The 18,128-nt window shown below is 40.3% G+C and overlaps 2 protein-coding genes and 1 long non-coding RNA gene across 4 annotated transcripts; 1 reads left to right on the top strand and 2 right to left on the bottom strand.

Moving 5' to 3' along the window:
• Nucleotides 1–1,877: 1,877 nt before the first annotated feature.
• Nucleotides 1,878–3,800, top strand: LOC108955903 (probable membrane-associated kinase regulator 5). Its single transcript, XM_018864643.2, has 2 exons — nt 1,878–3,153; nt 3,274–3,800. The coding sequence occupies exons 1-2, from the start codon at nt 2,178–2,180 to the stop codon at nt 3,369–3,371; spliced, it is 1,074 nt and encodes a 357-aa protein (XP_018720188.2). The 5' UTR covers nt 1,878–2,177; the 3' UTR covers nt 3,372–3,800.
• An 8,046-nt stretch (nt 3,801–11,846) lies between these two features.
• On the bottom strand, nt 11,847–13,616 carry LOC104424448. 2 transcript variants are annotated; one of them, XR_005547598.1, is made up of 4 exons: nt 13,411–13,613; nt 12,575–12,687; nt 12,413–12,467; nt 11,847–11,902 (listed from the first exon to the last, which is right to left on the bottom strand). It is a non-coding gene; the product is annotated as an uncharacterized LOC104424448 (long non-coding RNA). The 2 variants fall into 2 exon arrangements; XR_005547599.1 differs by lacking the exon at nt 12,575–12,687 and having other exon boundaries at nt 11,864–11,902; nt 12,413–12,489; nt 13,411–13,616.
• A 1,260-nt stretch (nt 13,617–14,876) lies between these two features.
• Nucleotides 14,877–16,303, bottom strand: LOC104426982 (protein SAR DEFICIENT 4). Its single transcript, XM_010040146.3, is given in 2 exon segments — nt 14,877–15,964; nt 15,967–16,303. Coding segments are annotated over 2 exon segments (1,035 nt in total). The 5' UTR covers nt 16,144–16,303; the 3' UTR covers nt 14,877–15,106.
• Between the last annotated feature and the right edge of the window lie 1,825 nt (nt 16,304–18,128).

The raw sequence follows: 18,128 nt of genomic DNA, 5'->3' as shown, positions 1-18,128 counted from the left end.
TTATGAAACATTTGTCTTAAATTTTTTGTGACAAAAAAACTTAGACTTATATTTATGTGACAAATTTGTTCTAAACTTTTTTCATGATGCCAAAGTCTCAAATTTAGACTCGGCAGTGCCCATATATTTTGTTTCCTCCTTTATCTTCGCCACCACCCTTGCTATTGTCGCCTTCAACGCCACTACCCTTGTCGTCAGCATCCTCAAATTAAGGAAAGAAATGAAGGAGGGAGTTAAAAAGAAAGAAAAAGAATGCTTAAAAAAAATGTAATGAGCTAACATTATTTTGCTAAGTTGGCATCGTTTTCCTTCTAACATCACCGTAGACAGCCATACATGTTTTTTACTTTGATGACATAAGAGTAGAAAAGCGATGCCAGAGTATACTTATGATTTTTTATGTCACTATAAAAAGTCTAGTGTCATATAAGTGTAAATTTAGGATTTGCAATGTTGCAAAAAAAAAAAATTAAAATAAATGTGCTAGAGTATACATAATTTGAAAGTTTTTATATTTTTTTAGAAAAGAAAAAAAAAAGGGTTGGCCGGTATGACGGTCAACCACCGGATAATGGAGGGGTTGACCCGAGAGCGAGGGACCGCGCGTGGAGGGGGCAGTGGACACCGGACATTGGACAACTCATAAAATATGTCTGACTTTCTGAGCCCTGTAAAAACAAAAATAAAGAGAAAAGGGAAAAATAAAAAAGAGCTAAAATAGAGCCCTCCTTCTCCTCGTCGTGTAGCTTCTCTCTCTTAGGATCTGCAAGCGTTTCACCGACGAGGAAATAGGAGCTCACGTGACCCCTCGCTGTACATCCACGTGACGGACCCAGTGGCCGGCCAAAGTACATCCGAGGGAAAGGGAAACATAAGTATTATTGAGGATGTGTGCCGACTGCCCGTGTGTTTCGTCTAAAATCTCGATCAATTCTATAATCACGTTACTAATTTAATCACCGGAGTATGTTCCGTTGACTCGCGATTTGATTGAATTGCCGAACGAAATTCTAATTAGAAAAAAAATCGACATCGTCCGGCCGCGTGCACTTCGTATCTAAATCGACTTGATTTCTAATTGAAATCGCATTCATCGCAAGAATGAAATATAAAATAATAAGCATAAGAAGTTTCGGCACATTTTAAGGAAATCGTAATCGAATGACTTTTATAACGACAGCGAATGTCCACGAAAGATGCTTATGCTAGTTAAGATGATATGACATGTGCATGTAAGCAAAATGGATTACTACATAGAAAAAAAAAGTCTCTTTATTTATTTACTATCGAGAAAATAGAAGGAAATTTCCATACATGATCATCATCAATTAGTATTATACTTAACGTGGGTTTATTTTGGGTTTTAACAAGCGAATGTATTTTTGAGTCAAAATTTTAAATGTTACTGAGTTTTTAGAAAATTATGAAAATAGTAAAAAAGAAGATTCAAACACAGACTTATCCTTGAACCGCGTAGTGTCGGCATCGATGAGATATTTACAAATTTATGGTAGACAATTTTTCTCGGGACAAGCTCACCGAATATAGCCAAAATCTCTCTCTCTCTCTCGGGTTAACATCATAAAGCTGAACTAATTTAATGAAAATATGCATCCCCTAATTCAGTTGCACTGACACAAATTCAGTTTCTGTATTACCGAGAGCAAAAGATTCCATCTTCGCTTCCAGCTCATGTACAATACATGGTCATGAAAAGTATATCGTACTCTATAACAATAAGATTAGTTTATTAATTTAATTAAACTAGTTAATATGTGGATAAATTTTTCCAGCTGATGTAGTTAGTGGTCCGTAGCAGACAGGACAAAGCTCCAAACAAAGAAAAAGGGCACCAGCGCTTAGCTTTGTCTCTCTCCAAAAAGCAGTAAAAAAGAAGAGGGGCGTCTCTCCCTCTCTCCCTCTCTCCCTCTTTTTCCTCGAAGCGCAATTTTCTTTTCTTTTCCTCCCTTTCCTTTTCCTTTTCCTTTTCTTTTTCGCTGCTCTCTTCTGCAGCAGCAACCGGAAAACATCGCCATAAAACGAAGTGCAAAAGCTCTCGCCCTGCCTCATTTCCCATCTCTCCCTCCTCCCCCTCTCCCTCTTTTTCTCTCTCTCTATCTCGAACCCTGACGCAGCAACTTCGACTTTGAGAATCCACTCTTTCATCTTCACCCGCCATGGAAGCTCTGAACCTGCTCTGGTTCCGGAGGCCTATCGCCAGCACCACCATAGCCCCCCAAATGCCTGGCCTCCTCGCGGAAGCTGACGATGGACTCCACAAAGTAGCAGCGGAGGAAGGAGGAGAAGAGGAAGAAGATTCGTTCTTCGAGTTGGAGCTCACTGTTCCTGATTGCGACGTTCGCGAATGCAGTACCAGCCACGGCAACAAAAAGGTCAAAGATGGCGACTTCGTCCCAGTTGACTCCGACATAGAAAAACAGGGCTCCCCAAATTCTGCGACCGCGAAGGGCAGCCGGAACCATCGTCTCTCTCACCAGTCGTCGCTCTCGCTGCGGAAGATCCTCCCGATCGACCCGTGCTCCCGGCCTCAGTCCCCGATCTCGCTGCTGAAGTCGGCACCCAAGTTTCGGGTCTTCATGTTCCGGAAGTCTAAGTCGGTGTCGGCGTCGTCGGTCGAGGCGGAGAAGACGGGAGACGACGGAGAGCCGAGAAGCAGACGAGGCGGTCCGTTCACTTTGAAGTTCAAGGTGCGAGAGGTCCCCCGACCCGACTTCGGGAGAGCCAACAGCTCGAGAAGATCCGAGGCGGGATCCCCGAGCCAGAGCCCCGAGAGCTTCATCGACTCGAGCTCGAAGCGGTTCTCCAAGGACATGATCCGGAAGTACTTGAAGCTCGTGAAGCCCCTGTACGTCATGGTCTCCCGAAAGCAAACCGACGCCGCGAGGTTCTCCGGCGAGTTGTCCACGACGTCATCTCCGGCGATGCCGCCGCGGGCTCCGTCCAAGATGCATGCGCTGCTCAAGTCGCCGTCCGTATTCCCGACGGCTCCGAGGCGGCTCGGGAAGAGCAGGTCCTCGTCCGCGTCGGGCGGGCTCTCGTCGCCGGCGAGGAGGGACGATTCGCTGTTGCAGCAGCACGACGGGATCCAGAGCGCTATTCTGCATTGCAAGAGATCCTACAACTCCTCCAGCGGTACGTACCTTAGGTCAAATTTTCTGTCCCCTTAAAATTTGTTGCTTCAATTCTTCTTTAAATTTTCTTGTGAACGATTAATCATCATTTGCGTCGCCTAATTATCTTTTCGTGTTGCAGATTGTTCTTCATCACCGCGATCTGCAAGCGGTCAGCGGGAGATGTCCTTTGAATCGGGAAGAAGTTCCAGCGAGGAAGCGCGTGATTGTAAATTGTAACGAGATTCCGCCAGCATTTGGAGCTATAATTTTTCAAAGGAAGATAGAAAAGGGTTCCTGTTTTTGTGTAGTCGGTCAAACGTTACAGAAGCGTGCGTGGGTGAGTTTGGTTTTCGTTTTTTTATTTTTTATTTTTATATTTTTGCTTTGCTTTTTTGGGTGTAGAGAAAAAGAAGTAAATTCGAAGTAGGGTTAGGTTAGTTTGCAGACTTTGGGAGGATATGAAAAAATAGGGAGATGGTGGCCTGAAGAAGGTGTCCGTGAAGTGATGGGTCATTACGAGACATCAGGAAGACACGATTTTAATGTTTCGGGGTTGATCTGCAAATTTTTTTTTCTTTCGGTACGACAGGGTTCGAAATGTCGAGAGAATCGCGTGGTGTCGTCACTTCGACTGATTGGACCTCACGTGACTCTTTGCCAAAATGCTCTTATTTTTCGCCCCTTTTCCCCGCTCTTTTCTATTTTTCCAAGATTCCCAGTCTTTATATATTTCCGCCAATAAATTTGGCTTTTTTCCTTTTATTTTATCAGATGTATTTAGGAAAGTTCCTAACGCCAATGGGGAGGGGAACAAATCTAGAAGGATAGGCTTGACTATTATGCATGACTATGGAAATTGGATGCCTCAAGGTAGTAACCAAGAAGGACCGCTTCACCCAAACGTGCACGGCTTAGATTCGGACAGCTTTCATTCTTTTGGAGTTTTCTTATGTTCTTGGGTAAAACAGCAGAGCACAGCACACCGACCGTAATCTTAATTTAAACGTTGGGAAAGTAAAATGTTGGAGAGCGTCGCTAATTTGACGAGTCATGAGATTGTAAGATCCCCTTGTTGACGTGGACAGTCGCATCTTTGAATTTTCTGCGCCTCGTTGACCAGCTCGAGCTGCTAGAGATGACGGTCCATGCGGTTCGCTCTGTGTCTAATCGAGAAAGCACATTGAGATCTGATACCGAAGGATTCTTAGCATTCCCGAGCCGTCCCTTTTCTTGTTCGCAGGCGCAAAAACTGCATGAAACAACTCCTGCAATTTAGGAGATTAGACTTGATTGATAGACCTCAAAACATAAGATCTTATGTACCGCACGGCACGTTCCGAAGTTTGAAATTTCAAATGAAAGAGAGAGGGAATTGGCATGGAGTCGTGGGCTGTCTGCTAAGGAGCCACAAATTCATGAATTGGATGGGAACAAATGACTACCATACACTGTACTCTCCAAGCCTAAGCAGATAAGGCCAGATTTTTCAAACAATGCATCAATTAATGGCGACGACTTCCAAAAGGAAAAAGACACCACCACGGACGAATCAACGCAAAACAATTCCTTCGGGAATCGGCAAAGAAATCACTATCATCACCAGCAACAACCACTTGCTACCCCATCACCCGCCTTGTCCCCGTTCGACCGGTGTTGATGTTGGCCGATGACTCCTTTTCGAGGGCGACGACTCTTGGCTCGTTAGATACCATGTCGATCTCGTAAATTAGACAAGATGAGAGGTAAAGTTTAAAAGAAATATATATGTGTCGAGCTGCTACACCGATGGCATGGCATATGGGACATGTCTATGTCTTGCGATGCCATAGGCCTGCCCCCCTCATTGAAATGGTTGTTTCTTGATGTGTCGCTGACATGGCAAACTACTGAGCCTGGAGAGCTTACTCGCTTGCGTGATCGATCTCTTACTTTACTTCTCTCGTCTAAGCCCCGTTACGTAATTAATAAAGTATATAATTATAATTATTTAGCACATAACAAAAAATAATTAATATTTCAAAATATCTAAAATTAGTATACCTATGACAAATTATTTATAACTAGTTTTTTGACTACTGAAAACCCTAAATTAATATACTTGTGACAAATTTACCTTCCATTAGTTTTTGTTAAATTTTACAGTCAATTGCTGAGTTATATAACACATGACAATTGACAGGTATACCAAATTAGAGTTTTACCTTCTGTTTATCATATGTGTTCTATTTTGTGGTTTTTCGTAGTATCAATTCAATTCAATGGAAACTAATGGACAATAATGTATCAATTTGATTTTTTTTATGCACAATTATACCGCCTTGAGGTTTTTTTTTATGGTTAAACAATTAATTTGGGATAAATTTGTTACATATATACTAATTTTGGGTTTTGGTGTTAACCCAATCAAAGAAACACAAAATCAACACACTGTACAAACTCCCTCCACTCCTCTTCACATGCTCCTTGTACACCATCCGTGCTGCTAACAGGTCAAGGATTGCCGCCCGTTCCTCGTGGCCCCACCAGCTCGCCGCCACTCTCCACAACTGGAACTGCCCGTCTCGGCTCGTCCACCTCTGCAAACACCGCGACACTGTCCCGGAACGCCCTCCCGGCCCTCCCCAGGGCCATGTCGTCGCGTGCTCTCGCCGTTTCCTTAAACGACCCCATCAAGCCCGAGTGTAGCGTTAAAGTACGTACACATTTGTCTATTTATTCCATCATTCTTTACGCTCACATAACTTTCCTTAATATATTGAATTCTCTTTTTGGCTTCTAGTTCCTGTTTTCACTTCTTCTTTTGAGAAATTTCTCGTCTCCCTCCCTTGAGATGTATTGGACCTTTGAATCTTTACCTTCTATACGAGTAGGGTGACACCGCCCTAGTGCTCCTTTACACCTCACGCGCTCAGAATCCTAGAAAAGAAAAAACTCTGCGCATTTTCCTCTTATTTTATTCAACATTTTCACACTCTGCTCTTCAAAGTTTGTTTTGTCTTGTTTTTGTTTTTGTTTTTTTGTTTTTTGTTTTTTTAAGGTGGAGAAATCTGAATGAGGCGTTGTATTGTTAAGTTAATACCGGACTGTATCTATAAAAAAATTTCAACCTATTCCATTCTGACATAAATATCCCATTTTTTTTTTGTCACAAGAGCTCCTAAATTTGTCTAATGTGACACACATATTAAAAGAAAAAGATTTGCCTCCAAAAAACCCAAATTTATGTATATTTGATATATATACCATCCATTTCAATTTCATGCAAGGTCTATTTGTCACACCGGTATAAGTTGAGAGTTTATTATGACAGTATATGTGTCCCATGGACAAATTTAAGTTTTTAGCGATACAAAAAAAAAGTTCGGGATATATACGTCACAGTTGGCATAATTTGAATTTTTTTTGTGGTATTAACCCAAAAGATAAATTCTCTTGAAATTATCTTTGAAGGCATCTTGTATGAGATGAGAAATTTATCATCTTGGCATTTATTGAATTACCGATGTCATAAAGTGTTGGAAGCATATACTAGAAATTTGATATCACTCTGAAGCATGACGTCGGCATATTCAATTTGACCCATTTTTATTCAAAATATTAAGTCATTGATTATGGGCCAACTATAACTAATTAACTGCTTCATGCTTCACATTTCACCAAATTTTTCAATGTAGGATTTTTTTGACTTAACTCCCATGTACATCCACAGAAAGCCAACAACTAACAGTGAATCATCCTGTAAAAGAAAATTTCACGTCTTCTTTTGTAGAAAATATACTCGGTGGTTGTACATGGCCACACTGATGTGGTGAATAATTTTTACTCAAATCCATTTAGACTTTGACACGTAAACATTGAAAACAGAATAAAATTTTCATTTTTCTCTCTCTTCCTCCCCCATCTACGGCACTCGTGAAGCTTTAGTCTCTTAGAAGTTTCAAGGCTTGCTTGATCATCTCGGCCACTTCCTCTGCCCATTTCGCCTTAAAACCTCTGGTCCGTGACGCTAGAGTGCAATTCCATTTCCTTTTGTCGTGAACACAACACCAAAGGTGTAGTCCTTCTTTGTAAGAATGTCCAATGTTTGAAATATGGGAGTGCACTCATTTATCCCAATGGAAAAGATGACATGCCGACCCATGTATCTCAATCTTATGTCAAATCGGTTACCAAAATAGTTCTCTATATTTAGGATCCACTAGTTAAGAAAGATTATCCTAAAACATGAAGCATTCATAAGGTCATGTGAGATCCAATGAATCAAGATGAAACAAGTACATTTCAATGAGAGACGTGATTCTATTAACATCTCAATTGTTGTACCGATGAAAATTGCATAATGATATTGAAAGAAAGTCATGTCTTCCCACTGTTTCATAATTATCCATCACTTTATAGGTATCTTCAAGCGATTTCTATATTAACTATCTTCAAATTTACTCATTTCTTTGAATTGCATGGATTGTCTGCTTTTTCAATGTCATTTTAATTTCAACAGCCCAGTTTTGCTTTCTAATTCCAACATTCTATTTAAGAATTAGTATATCAAAATCTTGTGTTCAAGAAATCTTAGCATTCTCAAATCATTCATTTTCTCGCTCATGGGGTCAACTTGGTATGTGAACTTACCAATTTAACATATTGAGCCAAGTCACGACAAATTGAATAGCTTAAGAGTGAACACTACCTCCGCCACCATGATTTGTTACATGGCTTATGATCTGGTGGACTATAGTCTCAAAAGTTGAAGTTTCCTCAACAAAGATCTCATGGACCGCAGGGCACGTTTGAAGTTTGAAGTTTGAAATTTCAAATGAAAGAGAGAGAGGGACTGGGCATGGAGTCACGGACTGTCTGGTGAGGAACCTCAAATTCAGGAACGGAACAAGAGACTTTCGGGCACAACATTCTCCGACTCTGAGCAGGTGAAGCCAGAATTTTCAAAGAATGCATCGATTAACCACGACAACCCAAAAGAAAAACAGGCGTTATGGACCCCCCAAATCAAGGCAAAATTCCTTTGAGACTTGGCAACACTTCGCTATCACCAGACACCAGCAACCTCCACTCGGCACCCATGACCCCCCTTTGGCCCCATTCGCTTGTGTCGATGTTGGTCAATTAACTCTTTCCTGAGGGCGCCTAAGCTTTAGATAGATAACGTCCCCATTTATTACATACCATATGAATATTGCAAATCAGATAAGAACACACCGAAAAAAATATATATATATATAATATCAAACTGTAACATCCGATGGCATGACATGTTGGACATGTCAATGTCCCTAACAATACCCATATGTTCATTCTTAAATCACCTAGCCTACCCAAATGTTGCGATCAGTGCGTTCGAGTTAAAATGGTTGTTTCTTGATTTTTGAGTAGTAAAAGTAATTCGGTCTCGTTAACTGCATAAGCTCCATCGAATTTTGAATGAAAAAAACATGAAAGGAAAAAAAAACATGAGAATTATTGAAGGAGTCAATGCAATAAATAAATTCTTTTTTTCCCTACAAAATTAAGATAAACAGGCACCAAGATGGGTCAAATAGTTTACTTCATTGCACAAACTATGGGGCTAAATGCTTGGAGATGAATGCAGTGCGCTAAAGTAAGAGCACGACTACCCAAGCTGAAGAGACCCGACACCATATCTTACTCCAACGAACTTGGATTTTCCATGTCCCCTCTTGTCTCCCAAGCTGTTCTTAATTGAAAAATCTCTGCGAAAATTACACAACATTGAAAAGAAAAGAAAAGAAAAACTTGTTGATGTGATCTGAAGTGGATATTTCCATTGAAATATCATTAGGGGAGCCCAAATTTCAACGCACTCCAAGTACTTGTCTTGGGGAGATTTGTCTCCGAAAGAGCGAGGTTTTTCTCTCTGGTTCATTGCACCAGTCCTATGATTCCAAACGTCGAGGGACAGGTCACAAATAAAATGTTATCAGAGTGCTAGGAAACAGTGAACAGTGAATTAGTAATCTTCTCCTCATGTCATGTCGGAGGAGATGTGGATAAACTCGACTGCGCCGTAGGACAAACGTTTAGGAGCTAGGGACTTCAGCATGCTCTTAAATAACGTGCATTGAATTCCACAAAATATGTATTGTATTCGACTTGAAATAATGCATCCACAAAGGCATCGATAGATTTATGTTTTTAGTCCTGTCATAAGATTATCAAATGTGAAGTGACTCATAAGCATATCTTGTCATGTAAAATTCAGAATTTTGATGGTTGCATGAGGCTCAATAAAGAGCCTTCTTGAGTGGGATCTAAGCAATTTTTGGTAACCATGACTATGGCTAAGGATGAGCATGGTTCCTACAAAAGAAAAAAAAATGTGTAAAACTTGATAGAGACATGTGTAAAGCTCTAGCATATATTGGAATATCCATATATAAACCACAACTCGTTCCAAATGAGATTTCTATAATTTTTTATTGTAAAATCTTGACTTACCCTCGACAGTAGTGAGAATTGCAGAGGATATTGCACCAGCACAATCGAGTCATTCCACTAGAAGCATGACTAACAAAAGCTGATAAAGTTTCTTGAGATCATTACAATGACTACCGCACAACCCAAAAGGCAATTGATATTTGCTTAGGAAGATAATATTGAATTAACAAGCAGGCTAACATGGACAATTATGTGTTACAAACATCTTCACAAGATCCAGTTTCAACATCACAAGATCCTTTTGACTATAGTGAAATACAACTTGCACTTAGTCTAGACCTCGACAAGGAAAGCTCATCACTCTAGCTTGGGTATCTATCCCAACCTAGCATTCCATCAAGCTCTACAGATGTTCTGACAAGTCCTCATCAGTTTTCGAAAAGGCAAAGGTCGTTTGAATAAATGCAGAAGTTATCTTAGAAATTGAAAAGGTGGAGAGGCTCCTTGAAAGATGCAAGCAATAGTATAAACATAGACCCAAGACCAATGTTTGTAGTGAGTCCGGTAACAACCCATCAAGTTCTCATCAACCCCCAGAATCCACATAATATGACTAGCTCAAAGCTCTAGAAGTCGAAAGACTCATCAAAAAATACAAAAGGCAAAAAGATGGAGGTGACTTAGACAACTTGAACAATAACGCTAAAGAACCAATTTATAAATACGACATGTGAAGAAGTCAAATGCAACATGTGAAGGTGCTGGTGAATACAATAAATTTAGCCCAAGTTACTACAGCAAAACACTGTTCATGACACTATAATAGTACTGTTAATCACTGTAGCATCACTGTAGCATACTGTAGTAGAAGTGAAAAATGTGTAATAAGGGACCATCGAATGTGAAAGTCTTGTAAAATTAGTCCGTCAATGTAAGAGTAAGCATGTACAAATTTTTTGCCATTGTCGGCCATAAAGGTTTTGTAGAAATTATCGGTGATCTCTAGGACCATCACTAATAATCAGGTATTCAGTGTTTGTCTTATGCCTATATAAGGCAGTGCTTGAAATACTAAGGGAAAGAAGCTGGACTACTCACTCGTACCTATGGCTTGCTATTTTAGGTTTGCTTTCTTCCAGCCGTAGCCACTTGACCAAATATTGGATAATAGGACTAAATATTCTAAGTACTCTAAGACCATCGTTATCCTTTCCCATCAATTTGATAACAAGGAGTGAGGATGAATCATATTGATGATGATTGATCCAATCCTGGAATACCAAAAATATGTACTCCAGCGTCAGAAGGACCTAGGAATATTTTGATAGTGGAGCTCGTAGCAGCACACATTGTTCTGCATAACATCAATCACCCATGACAAGGCAATATCAAAAGTTCACAGCAGATGCTTGCGGCTTTGTGCACTTTGAATCATGTAAACCTAAATAGGCTCAGTTTAAATCAAGACACAAGAATCAATGCCTTCCAATAACATTTAAGCATCCCAATGTCAGAGCCGTAAAAGACGGAAAAAAGAGAGCCAGAGTAATGTGCACAGGAACGATCACCATCATCCATATTGAAGAAAGAGGAGCATAGAAAAATTCTTCCTCTAACCTCCACTGAAGGAAGCAGCTAATACACAGACGTAGGATGACTGGAGTTGCAGTAGCACTGGCAGCAAAGAGAGAGGCGCATGGTACATCAAGCATGCACATCCCAATTTAACCATTCCTCCCAATTGTCCACTAAGCTTGATACATGACCAAAAGGCGCATACGTACTTAGCCTCATGTAGAAATTTTACAAAATGCTCCTAACATATTGGTCAAGATTTGTATTGAAAAAGTCACACCTTCACGGAAAGACAAGAAAAAGTGTCAGGAGAGAACAACAGCTTCTGCAGTTATGCAAATACAACTCACAGAAAGAAAAGCAATAGTCAACATGCAATGTCTTTATCCCAAATTCCTAATCTTATGTCCATAGAAGTACTCATATCAAAAAGATGCAAGCCAGGTGCTGAAATTGATGACACGGATATAAAGCACTGGGACAGCACAGGGTTCATTATACAAAAGGACGAAAAAATATCACCAAGGATTTTAACAGAGTTATTTCTGGCAGACAATCAGACTATTTTAGTACACTATAGCACTCTATTTTTATAATAGATCATCAAAATTGACAAATGTCATCTAATCGACCAGTTTAAACCAACAAAAGTTCATCAGTCACCTGATAGGAGTTCCTGGAGAATAGACAGGGTTTTTAGCCACATATGCAACATACAGACTGTATATGTACTTCAGAGCTTCCCGTAGATCACCAGTCCAAGGATGTGTAACCAAGATTATCTGCAAAGGCATCACGCATAAGATGAAAAAGAACAAAAGAAAAGGCAGAATGATTGTTGCTAAGATTCTTCTACAGAGAAGTACAACAATGGGCAAAGAACTGATCCAAGATATTTGCCGAAGTTGCAAGCGATACAAGCATAAAGGCAAATCCTTAACACTGTTAAGAAGTGAGATGATACGGCACTGTGATTCTCAATAAGTTCATTTTGCCTTATTGAGTGTCAATAAAAAATAGTTGATGCCCATAGGAATAGAAGCTAACACGAGAAAACCAGTTTTCTATTGTATTGTGTGATCAAGGAACCACAAACACTTTCTAATTGTATGGTGCCCTTAAATAAATTATCATCAGAACAGGTGTAAGTTCCTTAATAATGCTCAGTTCAACAGGCCTTGCTAATCTGCTAAGACTAATGAAGTTTTTGAGCGAAAGCTCATTATCGGCAACATCTGAGGTAGAAATACAAATAATATAAATATAAATACTCCGGAATTAGTTTGACTAACCTTTATACCAGAAGGACCTTCCATGAAACTAAGCTTGTATGTGTTAGTGTGGAAACTGTGAAATGAACAACCCTGGCCTGGTAACCGGGGCACCCCAAGATTTCCTTTGTCTGAACTAGAAGAGGAAAAAAAACAGCAAGAGTGAGTATGTTAGTCACTGACCGTCCGGTTCTCCTGCATACTCCGCACCTGGCAGTGCAAAGGGTTTTGCAACTTCAAGCTCGTGGGACAAGAAATTCCTCCTACTCATGAGTTACTTGAGCTCAACTGAGTCACTACTCATTAAAAAAAGAAAAAAGAAAAAAAAGTTTAGTTCAGTATCGGGCTTTGCAATGCTTAATTTTTCCAACTAATGAGTTATTGAGTAGTTATATTTTATGTGATCATAATATGTTTACATGTATTTGAGAGCTGGCAATTGCGCATAAACATAAGAAACACAAATGTCACTTTGTCTAAACTTTCTACTGCAGGTTCGACTTACATTTGAGCTCGAACTCTGCTTGACAATTTGAAAAGTAGAACCAACAAAGCTCAACACGAGCTATCTTTTAGCCATTTCGATCAAAGATTAGCTGACCGGTCGTGAGGATAACAGAAATTCCGCGAAAGAACAAGTAAAATACCCAATAAAAAATACCGCATTGCCATCAAATGGTGCCTGAATTGAGTATGCAGTCATCAAAAGTTCACTTATATCAGCAAATTCACCGACATTTTTTTATCGTAGTTTACCATTTGGGAGAGTGTTCAGAGACCAATTACATGGGGATCGAAGTCAAAGCAGACCGTGAAGCAACCGGACAGCGTGCACATTCTTAAGAGAAGACATAAAGATCTTCCATTCTACCCTGGACAGATGGAAAGCCACCTTTTTTTATGCTTCGCAGATTCCCCAATCCGCAATCGCAATTCAACTTCCCGCGAAATTCGGCGGACCGGAATCAAATGAAGAAAAAACGAAAGATCGGAGATAAGAGTTTTTAAGCGTGGAAGACCTGGTCAGATCCATCTTAGCGGTAAGTGACTTGAGGGAGAAGGGGAGGCCTAACATGAGCTTGTGGTCCAGCTGGGGATTTAAGGTTCGGAGGGGCCGGTTTTACTCTCGGTAGAACAAGCACACGCCGTTCCGGTCGAACAGTTACATCACGATCGCATTGTGCCCCACCGCCATCGGCGCAGGCGCCGACGGGCTGACGTCGGAGCCTCCGAAGATTGCATCTCTCTTCAGTTCGCCGGCTTCGACTGAAGAATTGCAAGAGACGTCCAAAGCTAGAGTGCTTCCTTCCAACTTTTTTTCAGTTTTTACTAATTTTTAATACATCAAATATTTGAAATATACAATTTTTTTTCCATAATCTTTTAGAGTTCGACTTCTCAATCTACATTTTTCTAAATTGATCTAAATGGGTGGAGAGTTATGAAAATAATTATCTAACAAGACTTGACGTATAAATTGAACTAAAATTGTTCTCGTTGCAAAAATCCGCAAAATTTTATGGGAAAATTCCAAATAAGGACCTGAAGTGAATTTATTTTCTCAAATAATGACCCAAAGTGAACTTTGTGTCAAATAAAGATCCGAAGTGGATCCATTGTTTCAAATAAGAATCCAAAGTGAATTTTGTGTCAAATAAGGACTCAAAATGATCAAGTTAATCTCTATTGAGGACCTTAACTTACTGGTAGATATTTTCCAGCGATTAAAACATAAACATCTAAATCGAGTCACATGCTTGATAGCTGGTGAATATTTGGCGGACCAACAAGCTTAGGTCCTTATTTGGAATTGATTCACCACTTCGGGTCCTTATTTAAGACAATGGATCCACTTTAGGTTGTTATTTGACACAAAGATCATTTCGAATCCTTATTTGAGAAAATTGGTCCACTTCGGATCCTTATTTGGAATTTTCCCAAATTTTATTTATTTAAGGAGCATATTTAATTTAGGTATTTTATTTAATGAGCGACTGTAAAATAAATATTATCGCAACGAAGCTTTTCATGATATAAGCCAAATTGTGTTAGGGGGAGTTTCATCTGTAGCTCACTTAAAATTTTCGGATTTGATTTTAGTTAAATCTTTAACGGTGAATTCCGTGAGGATATAAAAATAAGAGCTTTAATGTTTAAATTTACTCATATTTAATATTTCTAAGACAATATATAAACCATTCACAAGACCATGGAGATGATTTGGTTTTTCCAGAAAGAACAAAGAATTTCAATCCAATGAAACATTCGCATTAGGTGTTTCGATCAACATTACGTGTTAGTATATTAATGTGATAAAAGATAAGAGGCAAGGATGATTTTGTCAAATGCATATTATGATTGATCATTCAAATGCATCAAAGATCATGCGAATATTCAAAATTATAGTCTCTGTTAAATGAGAAAACTAAATACAGATTGTCTGTGAATTCTTGCCAATAACCTCATAAAATTTGTCAAAGATCACTTGGCAATGCACGATGTGCTATATTGCATCTACACTCCAATCAAATGACCATTCCTCTCAAGTATAAGCATAAGGTGAATATAACTCTCTCTTAAGTAATTCGAGACGTTTAAAAAGATTTTTGTCAAGAGCTTTATTGCTTAATAAAATTATAACTACGCAGCACAAAAGAAAGGGAGATAAAAATCACATCACGCGACACGATTTTGACAAACTATAAATTAGAGAGATTATAAACTCCCTCCGCTCCTCTTCACATACTCCTCGTACACCAGCTGCGCCGCCAACAGATCCACGACCGCGGATCCGACCGACTTAAACACCGTGACCTCCTCCTCGCTCCGCCGCCCCGCCCTCGCGCCCCCCGCCAGCTCCGGCAGCTCGCCGCCCCTCTCCACCGCCACACCTCTCTCCGCCGCCCCCACCAGCTCTCCCGCCTCCACGAACGCCGCCGCGCAGTCCACGAACACCCTCCCCGCCCTCGCCAGCGCCGCGTCGTCGCACTCCCTCATCGTCTCCTTGAACGACCCCACCAGGTCCAGGTGCGCGCCGGCCTTCAGCTTCTCCCCCCGCACCAGCGGCTCCTCCGAGTTCGTCGCGCAGCTGACGACGTCTCCCAGCCCGACGATCTCATCCAAGACCTCGCCGCTCTCGAAGCGCACCGCCTTGAGGCCCTCGTCGTCGCTCATCTTGGCGGCCAGCGCCGCGGCCTTCTGCGGGCTCCGGTTCCAGATGATGACCTTCTCGATGCCGGGCCGGGCCGACAGATGGGCCCTGATGAGATGCGGGGCGAGGGAGCCCGACCCGACCATGACGAGGACCTTGCTGTCGGCCCGCGAGAGGAGCTGGGAGGCGAGGCCGGAGACGCAGGCGGTGCGATACAGGGTCAGCACGGTGGCGTCCACGGTGGCGAGGGGCTGGCCGGTGAGGGAGCTGAAGAGGACGAAGACGGCGTGGACACCCGGAAGGTTCAGCGCGGAGGAGTTGTCGGGGAAGTGGGTCACGAGCTTGACGCCGATGTAAGGGAGGGAAGGGTGGGAGGACCAGGAGGGCATGAGGAGGAGGGAGGGGGACGCGGCGGCGGCGGTGGCGGCGGAGGGAGGGGGTGGGAGTGACGGAGAGGGGTGTGGACGGAGGAGGAGAGGGCGGAGAGGGTGGAGTGGAAGTGGCGGATGAGGGATTGGTGGGAGAGGAGGGCGTGGATGGAATCGGCGGTGACGAAGATTGGGTTGGGGTTGGGGTTGGGGTTGGGATTGGAGGAAGCCATCGTTGATTTTCGGAAGATTGAATTGGTGCTTCGACGAGCGAGATGGGGAGCGATTTGCTGGTGAAATCGGAAATTAAAAGGGAAGAAAACGACCGAGACTTGGAAAATTATCTGGAAATGGTTGTATGACCAAGACTAAAAGAAGTCAACAAGTCCTAATTGCAATTTTTAAGATGACCATGAAATCAGGCCTTTCAGCCAGGCGAACAATTCATGCCTCCGATTCATCCTCTTTTCGTGTCAAATTTATGTTAAATCCAGGCACGACAATTGGCAATCGTCTCATTTTCTTGCAACATAAATACATTATTTTTGTTAAACGAGTTACTTGACACGATTTACATGTTCAAGAGACGATAATTTTTTTATATAAATGTGTCTAAATATAACTAGAATAGTTGTGGTAATTCTTTCTTGTTGAAAAGATGAACTTCATTTCATTAAGATAATTCATTTGAGTGCACGAAATGGGCCTCTGAGCGCAAAAGTCCCGTAAGGCTTGAGAACCAACCAACTAGGAGGGAGAGTATTTCGAATTTGGGCTTTAGCTACCTAGAATACTAATTTATATTGCTCTTTTACACGTTGGGCCAAACGAAGATGTCTAAAGTTTGATTAGCACGGACTTGCATTCACTAGTAAGCACGTCCTCCTCCCAGGATGCTTGATCTGTGCCCTTAAGACAACTAACTTGTGTTAATCTATGGTTTCCAAACACAAGTATTGACCTATTCGTGCGTAAAGAAAGTGAAGTATCTCCAAACTGGTTCCCCACCAATTCGGTTCTCAGGTTCTCCATTTTACCTTTGAACCATTTTTACTCTTAGGTCGCAAGTTATATTTATATACTTGATTTTGCCTACAAATTTGTCTTTTTAAATTAAATTCACGGACTATCGACAAAAGAAAATATTAAATTTGCAAAGAACATATTAGTAAAAAAATCCTCGAGCCTCTCAGCATAGGAGAACACTTTTTCAGCGAGTCATCACCTTTGATTTTTCACCATTTCCAATTTCCTGCAAATCATAATTTTAACAAGATTAGTGCAAAATTATATACATAGTTAAAAAAATGTAAAAGTTTAACCTGAAAAAAAATACATAATATTAGAATATTTTTAAAATCTAATATATAAATTTTATTTTCTGTAACAGAGAATTACTTCTTTAAAAAATAAAGAATTAATATACCACTTCAATATAGTACGATATTTATTTTCCCTCAATGTAATAAATCCCAAAAATTGATGGGAGCCTCCACGCACGCACAACAAGTAAGCCAATGCATAGAGAGAGAGAGAGAGAGAGAGAGAGAGAGAGAGAGACTGAGATTTTATGATGAACATTACATGTAAATGTATCATGAATACCAATTTGGGAATTTCATTGTGATAAAAATTTGTTTGAGGTAAGTAGCGATTTGAAATTTTTAATGTTATTATAAGAAAAGTGCAATAGGAATCTATGTATTTATCTTGTGAATCAGTAGAACTTTAATGTCAATAGGCAAACTTGAAAAAAAGAAGCCTCTCCATGTCTTGTATAGGGCCGTCAAATGAGTAGGTCGGGTCGGGTTTTGGTGGAGTTGAAAATAGTCTGATTCATATTAATTCATTTAATCCGTTTTGACCCATTTTTCATGCAATATAAATTTGATGACCTATATTCGACCCAATCCACAGTATCGAAACACATTAATATTTAACTCAATTTAGGCTAGTCCACTCCAATCCATTTAATTCACTTTAAGCTCTTCACATATATGTTACTTGAATAAAAACTTCACATCAAATTTAAAAAGTAAATTAAACAATAAAAAATTAGTAAATAAAATAGAAAATGTGAAAAACTTTTAACTAAACCTAAGAAAGCTTATTTCTTATATATATATATATTTTAAATGTATTGTTAAAACACTTTAATGCATTACAAATTTAATGGATAATTTTTATAATTTTTATAAAAAATTTTAAAAAATCGATT

Source organism: Eucalyptus grandis, chromosome 11, assembly GCF_016545825.1.
Source record: "Eucalyptus grandis isolate ANBG69807.140 chromosome 11, ASM1654582v1, whole genome shotgun sequence".
Lineage (NCBI taxonomy): Eukaryota > Viridiplantae > Streptophyta > Magnoliopsida > Myrtales > Myrtaceae > Eucalyptus > Eucalyptus grandis.
The sequence above is the reverse complement of the archived record's forward strand: the minus strand, read 5'-3'. Positions and strand labels throughout refer to the sequence as shown.